The 15,640-nt window shown below is 38.1% G+C and overlaps 1 protein-coding gene and 1 long non-coding RNA gene across 2 annotated transcripts; both read right to left on the bottom strand.

Moving 5' to 3' along the window:
- Positions 1 to 3,878: 3,878 nt before the first annotated feature.
- Positions 3,879 to 6,726, bottom strand: LOC110697951. The gene is made up of 3 exons (XR_002506612.1): positions 6,227 to 6,726; positions 5,620 to 5,675; positions 3,879 to 4,499 (listed from the first exon to the last, which is right to left on the bottom strand). It is a non-coding gene; the product is annotated as an uncharacterized LOC110697951 (long non-coding RNA).
- A 5,889-nt stretch (positions 6,727 to 12,615) lies between these two features.
- Positions 12,616 to 14,097, bottom strand: LOC110698153. Its single transcript, XM_021875560.1, has 2 exons — positions 13,663 to 14,097; positions 12,616 to 13,515 (listed from the first exon to the last, which is right to left on the bottom strand). Exons 1-2 carry the CDS (start codon positions 14,095 to 14,097, stop codon positions 12,616 to 12,618), a joined length of 1,335 nt encoding a protein of 444 aa, XP_021731252.1.
- Between the last annotated feature and the right edge of the window lie 1,543 nt (positions 14,098 to 15,640).

Genomic DNA, 15,640 nt, shown 5'->3' on the forward strand with positions numbered 1-15,640 from the left:
CACAACTAAAGGTGATGGTTGATGTAGAAATTTATACATCCTTGCCGACATGTTTTACCGAATAGAAACTTTTGGTTGAGTAGCACATTTATGCTAAAAGTGACACGTCCATGTTTTGTTCTGTCCATAATTTTTTTCTTTTGCGTTCAATTGGTGACAATTATTGTCAAAGAAACCTTTGCTAATATAAAAAAAATTATATGACACTATTTTGAAACATTTTTCCATGTTCTTAGTTTAGTTTTAGATTAAGTTAAGGTGGAGAGAGAGAGACAGAGAGAGATTAAAAAATTGAGTGAAGCTTGTTGAATGCTTGAATTATGAAAAATTGTAGGAAGAAACTTTAAGATTTGAATAACAATCCTTGCATATCAAGGGAATTTCTATCTCTCTCGTATTTTCTTTTTTGTTGCTTTATATACTTGGTTTTTTTGTTTTTATTACTTGTTTATGTTAAATAAGTGTTTGATATCATGTTATTAGTTTATTATACCTTTTATTTTGCAGTTTATTATGATTTGTGAGCATAGATATTGTTATGGGCAATTTTGTATGCTACGCCACGACGGCGTCCACAATTTCATTATCGCAGTCTCAATGACAAGTTAAAGCCAGTGTCAACGTACGTCAATAGCCAACGTGTCCGATCTTCAAGAAATTGATAATTATCAAAGCCAGTCCAACATATTTTGTGGAATATCTTTTCAAAGTAAGTTCACCTAATACCAAGTCTCTAAACAATGATCTCCTAGTGGGTCCGGGAATATTAGACCACCTTTCCTTCTTCTAGAGAGCCTATAACAGCACCAAGGAACCATAGTAAAGGGCTATAAATATCAAGGGACACCTCCAAAGGAACGTACGTTTTACTGAGCACACTCTATAAGCAATTATCCTCAATTATACATTGTCTTCTCATTCATTTCTAAGGAATAATTAAGTATTCATAGTGAAAGTTTGATTAATTCTCATTCTACATGAAATTTTTATCTTATTTGGATTTTCCGTGTCACCACCCCTTGTATCTCCGTTTTTAATTTGTTTTATCTTTATTTTATGAATATATTTTAGTTTCCTCACAACCTTTGTTGACTCAGATGAAGTAGGGGGGTGAATAGTGTAGGGAAGTAGGAAATTTTTTTGCGGAATTAAAAGTAAATCAAGGAACTTAGAAGAATAAAAGAGATTTTTGCGTGGAAAGCTTCTTGGCTCCAATCAAAAAGAAAAACCACAACCTACTCTGAATTTTAAGACTCGACTCTTAATTAATTAAGGGCAACAAACTGTTACAACCTAAGACTTAAGCACCCTACAATTGATCCCTCAATCATGTTCTCTCAAATCTCTCTTTCTCTTAGCTCACTTAAAGTCTTTCTCTTTAAAGTTCACTCAAACCCCAAAATTTATAACTCAAAGATGACTCTAGTACTTAGCACAATGAGACTTTAGACTTAAGTGGAATGACTCTACTCAAATACAAAATTAATATAGTAATGCTTAAAATGCTCAAGTGTGTTTTGCAGTAGGAATAACGTTCTACTTATAATGTTCAAGTACCATCCACTTCACCATTTATTTAGTTCCACTAATCGCACTTCCCTCAACTTTAAGAGCACGTAGTAGGGGAACTTGGGTTGCAAGTGTACGCCACTCTTCCAATATTTTCATCATAAACGTATTGAAACTTCCTTAATTTTCTCAACTGATTTTGATCAAGCAAAATACACGTTTAAATATAATTTTCCTTAAATCAGATTTTACCAAAAGATAGATATTTATAGCTCAAGAAAAATCTTTTCATAAAAGATATTATATAAAAGATAGTATTTCTTAAGATAAAAATATAAATGAACAACTGGTTTTGTGTTTGGTTGGCCACACCGTGTGGCCAGCTAACACACAAGTAACCCATGACCAAGTAACCCTTGACTGACTTAGTAAATCATGGTCGAGTAACCCTTCACTGACCTAGTAACCCCTGACCAAATAACCCTTAACCGACCTAATAACCCCTGATCGACCTAGTAACCCCTAATTGATTATGGTAACCCCCGACCAACCTAGTAACCCCTGACCGACTTAGTAACTCTTGACCAAGCAACCCTAACCGACCTAGTAACCTCTGACCGACCTAGTAACCCCCAACCAAGTAACCCCTTACCGCCCTAGTAACTCCTGACCTAATAACCCCTAAATTAGTATACACAAAAATGTATACTCGCAATTAGTCTCAACTGACTAATTCAGCATTGAGAAATGTTTTTGTCATCACTACCTCAACAATATCCAATCAAATCAAATCTTACCACTATGATTGCCTATTCAATTCATTTTTAGGTCAAAACTGACTCACTATTAAGCTATAAATCAACATTTTAACCTCAAAATCAGCTAATCTAATTCAAAAAAAATGCACCAAAACACAAAAATCAACTAGAAAAACTGAATAATCAACCACCACCGAACCGCCAGCACCGTTGACGAGGACACGAACTGGTGATGAGAACGCGAACTGGTTCTTTAGCCATTTTAGCGCGAACAACACCACCGAACTACCGCAACTCCATCAACCACCACTCCACCTTCGCCACAACACCACCGAACCGCCATAACAGACCACCATCCATATCAACCACCACTCAACCTTCGCACCACCGTAGCGGCTTTAATTGCAACAATTTAAGTTAGGGTTTGTAATTGAGAAGGAGGATTTGGAGGAGAGAGAAGGAGTTGCAAAGGAGAACAAAGTGAGGAGTGAGAAAATGATGATGAAGATTGGAGAAGTGTAGATTGGTCTCTCTCTTGAGGAAGATGAAGAAGAAGAATAGAGGTTTTTCTACCATTCTTAAAAGGTAGGAGAGAGAAAGTAAGGAAAAAGTGGGAAAACAAAAAAAATGTGGCTGACCACACCGCGTGGTTAAAATTTTGTGATAAATGAAAGATCTCATTAATAAGTATAATAAATTCGATTTAAACACAAGGACTAATTCCACTTGACTCCTACTTAGGTTAATATGATAAATTGGAACAAACAAAGATTGAAAATAAAACCTAATTATCATAAACTCCTTGAGTTTCTCCATTGGAAACTTCAATTCTGAAGCTTTATTTTACTCCAGTTTCTTCGAAGGATCTTAACTCTGATTTTCTTTGATAAATTCTTCATCCTTCACTAGTTGCTTCTGAATTTGTAGTATGTGAAGGATTTATGTCCTCGACAAGTGCAATTACTAGATGTATCATGGATTATTATTATAGAGATAATTAGTTTATTCTTTTGGGTCATCACACTAGTACAAAACTAACCTCAAGTAACACCCAAAAAGTGTTACATAAAGTGGTAAAAATGTTATTATAGACAATAGGTAACACTTAAGTGAGTGATACATCCGCCCATGTTACCTAAGGTCTTATATAACACTTTGGATAACGTATGGTAACACTTTTAAAAGTGTTACTATATAACCTCTTATGTAACTCTTTTTTATATTTTTAGTATCATTTTTAAAGTGTTACTTTTTATTTCTTACGTAACACTTACTTATCTTTAGTAACATTTTTCAATCATATAGTATCACTTTATCCGACATTATGTATCACTTTTTCGAACTAATGTAACACTTTATTGATTATTAGGTAACATTTTTCAATCATGTTTTGACATATAGTAGCACTTTATTCGATATTATGTATCACTTTTTACAAAGTAATGTAACACTTTATAGATTAATAGGTAACATTTATTATTATTATTATTAACATTTACTATTTTTTTAAAATATAAAAAAAAAATTATATGTACAACAAACGATATGAATAAGAAATCAACACATATGATAGAAAACAATTACGGTTGAAATACTTTCATAATTCTTACAAAAAAAATCCATAAACACCAATTATAATGTTTGGCCAAACAATATAATAATCCTAACACAAAGAGAATTAAGTTTGATCTCTAGCTTGGAAAAAGTAAGGAAAAATAAAAAACTTCCAAATTTCAAAAAAAGTTAGCGATAACAGTAAAGAGCATTAATAACAGCGTATAGTAGCAGCTACACAACTAGCTAGCAGAATGGCAGTAGCTACGCAAATAGCAAAATGGCAGAAGTAGTAACAGAAGCTGCTAGTAGCAGTCTTTAGCAGCAACCAGCAGTAGTATACAGGAGTGGCAGCTTCAAGCAGTAGCATACAACAGTTGGCAATAACCAGCAGTAGCAGAGAGTAATGGCAGCAAACCGAAGTAGCAAGAGTCAGCAACAGATCAGACAACAATAGTAGTGAGAAAACAGCAGACTGCAGTAGCAGCAGATAGCAGTGAGCTAGTGACATCGACAGGCATCAGCAACAACAACAGATATCTGTAACAGTAGAAAGAGTAATGGTGACATTGGTTGCCACATATATGCAACCATGTTTCTTGTGTCTTGTAACATAACAGAAGTTTTTGTTTCCATCGTCTCTAATCTTCCAATGCTCTATCTCATGGTTCTCACTCCCTGCTTATAAATGGAAGAGCATCCATAAATACAATGAGAATTGAAAAAAGTAGTAAACTGATATTCTAAGAGTAAAATAATGATTCATATATATATCTTCCCTCTTACATTATTTCTTTTTAAACACTCTACCCTCTTACATAGCATCAAGTAAATTGTAGACATTCTGGGGAAAAAATGCTCAATAGCCATCTTCTAATATATTAGCCAATTCAAATGGAATATACACCTATATTAAATAAAGCAACCTTGTCATCAAACTACAGTAGCAGCAACTCTTGTAAGAAACTAAGAATTAAATCCATGTATTAATAAAAGGAAAGAGAAAGCAAAACTACCAATAATTCATGCAACTATCTACTCACACTGCAAACTTAAAAAAAAAAACATATCATCCAAGAATATTAATCTATAAAAAGGTCCAGGAATCAAATTGAGATTGACCAAGCTAGGAAGGTTTGCAATAATGCCGCTTAAGCTTTTGTCCAAAATAATAACATTGACTTCAATCTTATTTTTAATTCTCATTTTCCATTGTAAAACAAAGATCCTCTCTCATTCTTTTCCCCTATATAACTGGATGTTAAAAACAATTACCACATGATCACCCTATTAGTTCATCTATGAGCTTGATACTGATCTTTACATAAATTAATTTATTGGAAACCTTTAATCACCAAATAACAATTTTAAAAGTAATTACCAAATAACACGTTTTATATATCTAAACCACAGAAGTTCATCTATGAGCTTGATACTCATCCTAACTTCTGACTTTTAAAAGTGTGTGCAGGTTTCCTGCACAATCAAGTATAAGCCACCTTGTTGCCTCCTGCCTACTAACTAAGCTGATTTGCTGATTATTAAATTTCTTGGTGATAAATTAGAATACAATTCACTACTTTGGCCTGACCCAAAACCTTATTAGCCATTTATCTACTTGATTTCGCTCATAGAATCCAATTCTACAGCTACTTGAAAGAAAAGGGCTTAATTCCACTTAAAACTCACCAGAATCCTAATTTCTAAAACTATGCTCGATAATAGAAATAGGAAGCAGAAAAATTCGAGAAACATAAAATAGCTAGTAAAAAAGCATTGAAGGTTAGATTAAGCTTACATTTTATAAGGATCAGCACTGGTGTATCCAGTTGGTTTCAGAATAGGAATCAAAACCTATACAGCATTCAAATCAGCGAAGTTAAATATTCATCACCCAGCTTGTTCAAAGCAAGAAATTAGATTGATTAATCCAACAAATTGAAAAATCAGGAAAAATAAGTATACATAAAGGGGAGGGGGCATGAAATTACCTCTCGATTAGCAAAAAAAAAAAGGAGAAATTAAGACAAACTATATCATGCCAAACAGCCCTCGACTACAAGCAATAATCAATCAAAGGGGAGGGGGCATGAAATTACCATCAGCTAAATTGATTGGAATACACTCTACACTACAAGCATCAACAAATAAACGTCTTACGCAACACACCACACAATTTTTACCGGCAAGAAGTTCAAAGCATGTTCCGCAATTCATCACACTAAATTATAAATGCAGCGCAATTTCTGAGTTGCCATCACTCTAAATCGATTTTACACTTCGTAAAAAAAATTTACAGAATACAAAATTGATTGTGCAGCGATCATCAAATCGAGCATTGTAGTGAAAAAAGACCCTAATTTATGAAATTGAAGAAAAAAATAAGTAGAAATTAGGAGAAATACCTGCAAGAATTGGCGGATTGTATCGGCACTCTGGCCAGCAGCGATCTCAAGGAATTTAGAGACCATGACCTGCTTATCGGAAGGAGAGATAATGTCCTCCATTGATTTCGAGCTTCATTGTCAATGGCAAATGAAAATCGAAGGAAAGACTCATTGGTTTAATTACTGAGAAGGTGATAGCGATGGAAGCAGAGGTAAGGAGGTGCAGCGTAAAGAGACGGTCAAAGCTTTATTGAGGGTTGGAGAAATACGAGGGGGGAGAAATTTGTGAGGTTGTGACTGAAGGGTCGATTTTGATTAAAAAAATTGAGCCTATCGAATAAAGTGTTTTCTTAAAAAAAAAAATAAAAAAAAATTAAGGGTTACAACCAAGTGTTACCTAATATCAAAGTGTTACAATAAAGTGTTACCTAATACCACAATGTTACAAAAGTGTTACGTAAAAATCAAACAATCATGAAATTTTTAAAGTGTTACCAATGGGTGTTACTTAAGCTCAATTTTGTAGTAGTGTCATTGTCTGTTGCTAGGTATGATAAATGATCTTTGGGCTAGTCAAATAGTCCAAAACCCAATTGAATGGATCCTATAAGGTCACACACAAGGGTTATGGATTAAACAAAGTATGAAGCCCATTAATGGGCCTCATGAGGTAATGACAAGCCACATAAGTAGTAAGGCTAGAATAGTTTGGATTGGGTTAGGAGTTTGGGCTTCACATGGACTCTAATCATATATGAGATATATAAATAGAGTCCTTGCCTATGTTATGCATACAAGTCACAATTAACCTAAGCAGTATATTGTGAAGCAAGCAACCAAACTCCCTCCACCTCTCTCTCTCTCACACGCTGCTCTCTCTCTCTCCTCCTTTGTCCGTACAATAAGGACACCGGCCCCAAGTGGACGCATGGTGGTGGTGGTGGTGGTTTGTGGCTTGTTCATTCCTCTTCTCTCTGTAGAAGGTTGATTGAAGGGTTCTATCACAACCAACTAGCATTAGTGGAGGTTCAATTCTTGCTCGTGGACCAAGTAGAGGAATCAGGTTTGGGGTTCTTGTTCTCCTTATTGTTCTTGCTCGATCACTCGTGGAATCATGCTTCAAAGGTATAATTACGTGTTCTTTATGTGTTGTGTAAAAGATCTTGTTTTAGATGCTTATGAATATGATTCATGCAATTCCGCTTATAATATCTAAAGTCCTACAGTGGTATCTGTTAGCCTCACGCATGTACACATATTGATGATAATTCTTTGTTGTCCACAAATTGTAATTCAATTAAGAGGGAGAATAATTCAATTATGCGTTAATTTTTATTTTAAATGATGATTTAACATATAGAATCATTAAAGATATTTAATTTGCTCAATTTTTTCCTAAAATTTGGACCGATTTTTGCCCTATTTGTTGGGTTTCGTAGCGTCCAACACTACGCGGAAGAGAAACCCGTCCACTAATTAAAGAAACTTAGCATGCAATCACATAATTAAACAACAAAAGAAATAGAAAGAGAAATGACATTCTTACCCTCGACACGTGCTTCGCTCCTATAGAGCTCGGACTTCAAAGCCTTAGCTCCGCAAGCGCGAGAGCCTTTGACGGAGTCCACCCTCGAGACTCGACCCGAACGGCCTCTACCCCGAAGGTTAGTCGGGGTTAGACCAAGAAAAGACTAGAGTATTACGAACTTAATGGTTTTCTCACCTATAGGGAGATGCCTTATTGAGTTCAACTCAAGTGATTTTTCCCAAACCCAAAATTTGGGTATATATAGGGAAGAGAGCCTTGACCTCCCCTTTTCCCATCAATGTGAGAGAATTGCATTTTTCCACCAATTTATTTTAATCCAAAACAAATTAAAATGTAAAGCAATCAACAAGCTCCAAGTGTCATACGGAGAGCATGGGTAGGTGAGGACCACCAAAGGGGGAGACTAAAAATTTCCTTGCTCCCTAAGCAAGACCACTAAGCACCGGTCCCCACCAAAACCGTGGCTGACCTCACGCATGGCTGGCTGGCAGTCTGCCTTAGCTGCCAAGGCTGCCTTCTAGCGCCTAGCACCAAGGCTGGGCTTGCTTGCCAGCCTTCTATCGCATGCACGCAGCAAGCCACACACGCATTGTGGGCTGCTGCAGCAATGCATTGCATGTGCTGCTGCTTGGTGCTGCTACGCTATCAAGCACGCACAACACACACACGCTAGCACGCTTCTTGCGATGCATGTGCTAGCGATGATGCGGTTGGTGCTGCAATGCTAGCACACATCGCCATAGCACAACACACATAGCACGCTGCTGCTGTGCTCGAGCTGGCGATGATGCGGCTGGGTGTGTGGCCCAGCACACTAGCACGCTAACATGCTTGCGACCAGTAGCACCAGCCATGCTAGCATGCTTGGCCTAGCACGCAATGCATGCTAGACTTGCGGCATGCCTTGCGATGCGCTTAGAGGCTTAAGCTAGCCTAGGACTCACATGGCTAGGCCAATGAGAGGGTATGACCTAGCTCGTACTTGTCGCATGCTTGATTTCCCATCTTGTCGAATTTCAAACTCGACTTGACTTGCGACGCTCGGTTTCGACGCTCTAAGCTCGACATCAGACGTTTTTGTTTGTAATACTCTAACGACTCATCTAATCCTTTGGATTGATTCGTCGCCTCGGATTAGTTACTGGTGTGCCTCAGTCGTATGCAACCAAAAATATCACAACTAAGCTAACTGCAAATAAACGTAGTTAGGGAAGTCGAGTTCGAATCCACAGGGAAAAATGGACTAATAACTGGAAACCTAAGTGGAAATACTCTAGGACGGTAGTAACCTAAGTAACGAGGGGGGTTTTCACGAGCAATGATGATAAATGAACTAAGTAAGAACAACGAACGTAATGAATAGGTAATCAATGAGAAGAACGGTCTTGGTTATGCGAAATCCACTAATGAACATACAAATTGATCATAGAAGTCTCCTCAATCAAGCTCTATTGAACACCTTGTTGTAGAATTCCTAGATTCTAAATTCTCATAAATAGTTAGAAATAGCAAAGCGCTCCTTTCTAACCCTTTCCAATGCACAATTCAAGACAAGCGCTCTAAATTATCCACAAGAAGAAAATAAACGGAGAAATCAACAAGGATTGAATAAATTAACACAAGCGGTCTAATTTCTTCAATAATATTATTCCCTCTTCAAGTTATCAACCAAAAGCATGCATCAATAACCTAAAGTTGCTACTTTGGAAAGATTAATTAGATGCAAGCGAATCCAATAATTCTAACCTAGCAATTGATTAAAGCAAATCATGAAATTAATTCAAGGAACAATATATATTCAATAGATATTAAGAGAAGAAAGATCTCACAATTCGTAGCTAAAAGCTTCAATCTTTAACCAAGAATCCGGAAGATTAAGCTTCCATGGATTCTAATTCCAAAACAAAGAATTCTGAAAATTCCAAGAAAACCCTAGAAAGCTCTTTTTTTTTCTCAACACTTAATTCTCCTTTTCTAACTTAAAACTTAATTAAAACTAATCTATTTATATGTTTCTATATTTTAATAACATAACACAATAATAATAATAAAATAATATCCAAAACACGAGCCAAAACAAAGCCAAATTGCTGAAAATTAACCAAAACAGCCCGAATTTCTGCCAGAGCCGCTGCCAGCTGCTCTGGACCCGCTGGCAGCTGCTCTGGCAGCCCCTCACTCTGGTATACCCGCTGCCAGCGGCTCTGGCCAGCTGCCAGCGGCCCTGGCAGCGGTTCCTGCTGTTTTTGCCTTCTTTCCTTGCTTCTTCTTCTTGCTTTGCTTCACCTTTTCCTCAAGCTTTCTTCCTTGCTCTTCCATGCTCCATCACAACTCTCAAATCACGAGCCAAGGTCCATCCTTCTTACATAACTCTTCATTGGTTCCCGAGCTCACTCACTCAGTTATACTCATAAATCCCGCCTTTTGCACATAAGTGAGATCACAGCCCAAAACTCACAAAAGCTAACAAAAGTACATATAAAGCATCAAAACACACCCTAAAATGCTTCTCTCAACCCATGATAAGAAGGCTTATCAAATTCCCCCATGCTTGAACCTTTACTCGCCCTCGAGTAAACTTAGAGAATAAAACACATCCTCCTCACTAAGGTTCAAAACAGAAGATGGTGGAATCAAACTAGCTCTACGCACTCAAACTCAACAAAACATCCTAGTACTTATCAACCAATCACAATCACACTCCCCCATACTTCACACTTTGAATCTCCCTTTTCTCTTATTTATCAATTCATCCCCAAAATCAACTTGGAACGATAAACGCATAGCCATGAGTATGAATATTCTCAACCGCCTAAAGAAATGAAATTTTTGATAAAATTGGGCAAACAAAAACTCAACTTAACCAAAAATCTCATAAAAACACTTCCACATTCAAGAGTGAAAACAAACAACTCATGCTCTCAAATTCCTAAGATGATCAACAAATTCCCCCAAAATCTCAACTATCTCCCAAAATCACCAAGATGAAACCTACCCCGACACCTCCTTATATCTCCTCCCCTTATGACACCGACTCCGGCAAATAGATGCGAAATTTCCTTGAAGAATCAAATTCATGAACATTTCTCTCTTTTTTCTCTCATTTTGCCTAGGAGCCCTTTCGGGTTTTCATCCTAGCCTCTCATCTTTTTCCAAATCTCACTACCTCACCCGCTCATTAGCCACTTTTTTGCTTAGGTCGCCCTTTCGGGTTTTCAACCTAACCGGGCCCCCATTTTTGCCTAAGCCGCCTTTTCAGGTTTTCGACTTAGAGGGCTTCTTTTTCTTTTTCTTTTCTCTTTTTTTTTTCAATTTTTCTTCTTTGTTTTTTTTTTCTTTTTTTTCATTGAAACATAATTGAAATAGCTATACAAAACCATTAAATTAGGATAACTATACAAATTTCAAAAATATGCAAGAATTGCTTCCCCCCCTACTTGAATGAGACATTGTCCTCAATGCAAGAACAACAACAATAAAAACAAAAGTAAGGGAAAGGGAAGAAATAAGTACCACCTTAATGGGAAGGATTCCCGAAGTTGGAAGATTCGGCATTATTAAGGATTTCAAAACTCTCGAGAAGAAAAATGAACTATGGGGACCCCAAGTGTTGCCCATGGGAAGATTATTCCAACCAAACACATTTCTAATTACCGCATAAGGCATGACATAGTTCTTATTGTTAAAATTGAAAGAAATTCTTGACATCCCTTAGTCAAAGTGGAAAGGAATTCATCTATACCTCACATAAGTAGGTGCGCTCGTGCTCCATCACTTCCTCCAAACCAACCACTTGCAATGCCTCCAAATCGACGACTTTTGTGCATTGCACCATTCTTTTGGGCTGTTGAAGTTGAACCCATGTAGTCTTTTCTTTCGTAGTTAGACGAATGCCCATGAAGTCATTTGCTTGGGGAAAAGAGGGTGATACACCCTCCCTTGAAGTATCCCCTTGTTGTCTACCCCCTTGCAACCCTTGTAGGTGAAGAGGTTGCCTTCACTTGTTATGTCTTCCCATTGCACAAGAACGAATTGCACAAATCTCACCTCCTCTTTCAAAATACAATGAGCAACCCACCAAACCTCCAAACACCAAGGTTCACACAATTCCTCAAATTTCAAGTTTAGAATTTAGAAATTGAAACAATGTTAAGGTTTAATTGGACTTGAAATTGAGGGAAAAGAGGTTAGACGAGGGGTTTTTAAATTTCTGAATTTTGGATTGAAAATGGGGCAAATGGGTTGTTTTGGATAAAGAATACTTGCTAAGGGATAGAGGGAAGTGATTAATTGGGGTTTTGGATAAAGACTAGAATGAATTGGATTGTAGGATTGAAGAAAAAGGGGTTTAAAAGGGCAAAAATTCAGGTATGCAGGGAATGCCGCTGGTAGCGGCTTGGGGCCCGCTGCCAGCGGCTTAAGAAGGAATTTAGGGTGAATGTTGCTGGAAGACCCGCTGGCAGCGGCTGCTGCAATTTTTTTTTTTTTTTTTTTTTTTTTTTTTTTTTTTTTTTTTTTCTGAAGACCAGACCCGCTGCCAGCGGCTGGGGCAGAACTTTGGGATTTTTTGGCTGCTTGGAGAGCCGCTGGTAGCGGCTACAGAGCAGCTGCCAGCCCGCTACCAGCGGCTCCTGCAGGGGCTGCCTCCCAAAGCCTGTTTTTACCTGTTTTGCTCTGTTTTTGCTCACAATACGTACTCCCAAAGCATCCTCCTACATAAATCCACCAAAAGCACTTGGTACATAAAAAAAAAACAATAAAAACTAAAATAAATGAAAACGGGGAAGAGTTTTCGGGTTGCCTCCCAATTAGCGCCTTTGTTTTACGTCGTTGGCTCGACATAACTCATGAAACTTCGTTAATCAATTGATGGCTCGTAGAGATCGATGTTCTCCAAATTCTCGACCTTGAACCCTTCGTAGTATGGTTTGAGCCTTTTTCCATTCACTTTGAACATGTTGTTGGTCTCTAAACTCCGAATTTCTACCGCTCCATGCGGATAGACCTTGTCAACTTGAATTGGACCCTTCCAACGGGAGCTCATCTTGTCATGCCACACCTTATTCTTTGCTTTGTGGTATACCTGGGATAATTTCTTGCCCGGAAATGATGACGGGGTGGGTGTTGCCCCTAGTGGTATAGGTGGAAGCTTGGACTGTTCATTCAATTCCGCCACCTTCACCTGCACATTAGTAGGTATAGAAGAATCCAAGCAATCACCAGACACAACATTAGTAATAGGTGTGAGGAGCTCATCCCCATGATCAATGTTAGAAACATCATGCAATATTGGATCGACAACATTTATAGAATATAAAGAATGAGTATCAACAGGATACTTTATGGTATCATAAATGTTATACACAATTGCTTTCCCATCAACCTCCATAGTCAAAGAACCGGTAGACACATCGATTTTTGTCTTAGCAGTCTTTAAGAAAGGTCTTCCTAACAGGATGGGGGCTGCTTGTTTGTCATGTTCCATGTCAAGGACGTAAAAGTCAGCAGGAAAGATCAATCCATCAACCTTAACAAGTACATCTTCTACTACCCCCTTAGGATATACATTGGACCTATCAGCTAACTGAATTACTACCCCAGTTTCATGCAAAGGCCCAAGTTCTAAAGATTTAAACAGGGAGTAGGGAATGACATTGATTGATGCACCTAGGTCCAACATGGCTCGGTGTAATGTGGTGTCTCCTATTGTAACAGGAATAGTAAACATACCAGGATCACCACATTTTTCTGGGAGTTTCTTTTGGAAAACTGCAGAAACATGAGCACTCACCTTCACTTTTTCTTTTCCTCCCAACCTGTGCTTTCTCTTGATCGTACACAGTTCCTTCATAAACTTAGCAAAACGAGGAACACTTTTAATCACATTCAAGAGGGGCATATTTACCTCACATTTGCTGAAAGTCTCATAAATATCCTTGTCTTTCTCATACCTTCGAGTATCTTGCAAGGCTTCTGGGAAAGGTGGCACAGGCTCATAAGAGGTAAAGGTTGGCGGATTCGCCTTAGTTTCTTGTTCTACTTCCTCCTCCTCAACTCCAATCAAGTCTTTAGCCTTCTTAGGTGCAACTACAGTTTCTTGCAACTTTTTGCCACTTCTCAATGTTATTGCATTAACTTGTTGCTTAGGGTTCAGCTCTGTTTGGGATGGAAGCTTTCGAGAGTCCTTAGCTTCAAGTCGGCTTACTGCACTTGAGATTTGACTGACTTGATTCTCCAGGTTTTGAATACTTAATCTGGTTTCTTGTTGAAACTGCATCATATTCTGCTGCATGGTAGAAACATTAGAAGTTAGTGATCTAATCATTTCTTCAGTTGACATATTACCTGAATTAGAGCTTTGGCCTTAAGGTGTTAGGAACGGTGCCCTATATTGCTGAAACTGTTGTTGACCTTGAGCATGCTGATGTTGTTGGTTTCCTTGGGAATTCCCATATCTCAAATTTGGATGATCTCTCCATCCTGGGTTGTAGGTATTTGAAAAGGGATCATATCTTCTCTGCGGACCTTGCCCTTGAAAACCTAAGGCGTTGGCCTGCTCATTCTGCTCCTCTTGTAATTGAGGACATGCATCAGTGGGATGTCCCATGGAGGTGCATAAACCACAAGCATTCAGTTTCTGTGGATTCCTTGAGTTCACCATGAACTCACGCATCATAGAAGTCAAATCAGCTACTTGACTCTCTAACTCAGTTGTATTCGAATTTGCTAAATTCACCCGGCGCGTGGGAGTTCTCTGACTGAATTGCCTAGAATTTTCTGCTAGCTCTGCAATAAACCTAGTTGCATCTCCTGGAGTCTTATTCACTAGCCCTCCACCACTTGCTGCATTCACCGTCCTCAAGTCATCATCAGTTAGACCTCCATAGAAGTATAGGATGAGGTCTTGATCGGAATACCCATGGTAAGGACAACTAGCACACAATCTCTTAAATCTCTCCCAATACTCATACAAGGATTCATCTTCCTTCTGATCCACATTGCTGATAGCTTTCTTAAGGCTTGCAGAAATAGTGGCTGGGTAGTACTTCTCAAGGAAACACTTCTTTAAATTTGCCCAAGTTGTTGTGCTACCTGGGGGAAGATAGTAAAACCAATCCTTTGCTGCATCTTTGAGAGAAAAAGGAAATGCTCTCAACTGAATTTGTTCATCAGTCATCCCAATCGGTTTCATGCTAGTGCAAACCACATGAAATTCTGCCAGATGTTTATTCGGATCTTCGCCTTTCATGCCATGGAATGCCGGCAATAGATGAATTAGACCGGATTTGATCTCAACATTAGTACCTTCCTCCAACTGCTGGTATGCAATGCACAACGGTTGTTGGTTCAAGTTGGGAGCTGTGAGTTCCCTTAGAGTTCGATTGTCAGCCATCTCCTCTTCTTCTTGAATATTGAAGGAGTATGTTGATTCACTGGGGGTTGTTCTTGCCTCTTTTCGCAACCTGGAAATATTCCTTTTAATTTCTGGATCAAACTGCAAAACTTCTTTGTTAGGAGAACGGGTACTTATCATACCCTAGCGAACAAACAAAGAAAGATAGCTAAGAACAGTCCTACAATAAATTCTACTAAGATAAACAATTAAAAAGTAACGCCTTAATTCCCCGGAAACGGCGCCAAAATTTGGTGTGCCTCAGTCGTATGCAACCAAAAATATCACAACTAAGCTAACTGCAAATAAACGTAGTTAGGGAAGTCGAGTTCGAATCCACAGGGAAAAAGGGACTAATAACTGGAAACCTAAGTGGAAATACTCTAGGACGGTAGTAACCTAAGTAACGAGGGGGGTTTTCACGAGCAATGATGATAAATGAACTAAGTAAGAACAACGAACGTAATGAATAGGTAATCAATGAGAAGAA

The sequence above is a fragment of the Chenopodium quinoa genome, unplaced genomic scaffold (assembly GCF_001683475.1).
Source record: "Chenopodium quinoa cultivar QQ74 unplaced genomic scaffold, ASM168347v1, whole genome shotgun sequence".
Classification (NCBI taxonomy): Eukaryota; Viridiplantae; Streptophyta; class Magnoliopsida; order Caryophyllales; family Amaranthaceae; genus Chenopodium; species Chenopodium quinoa.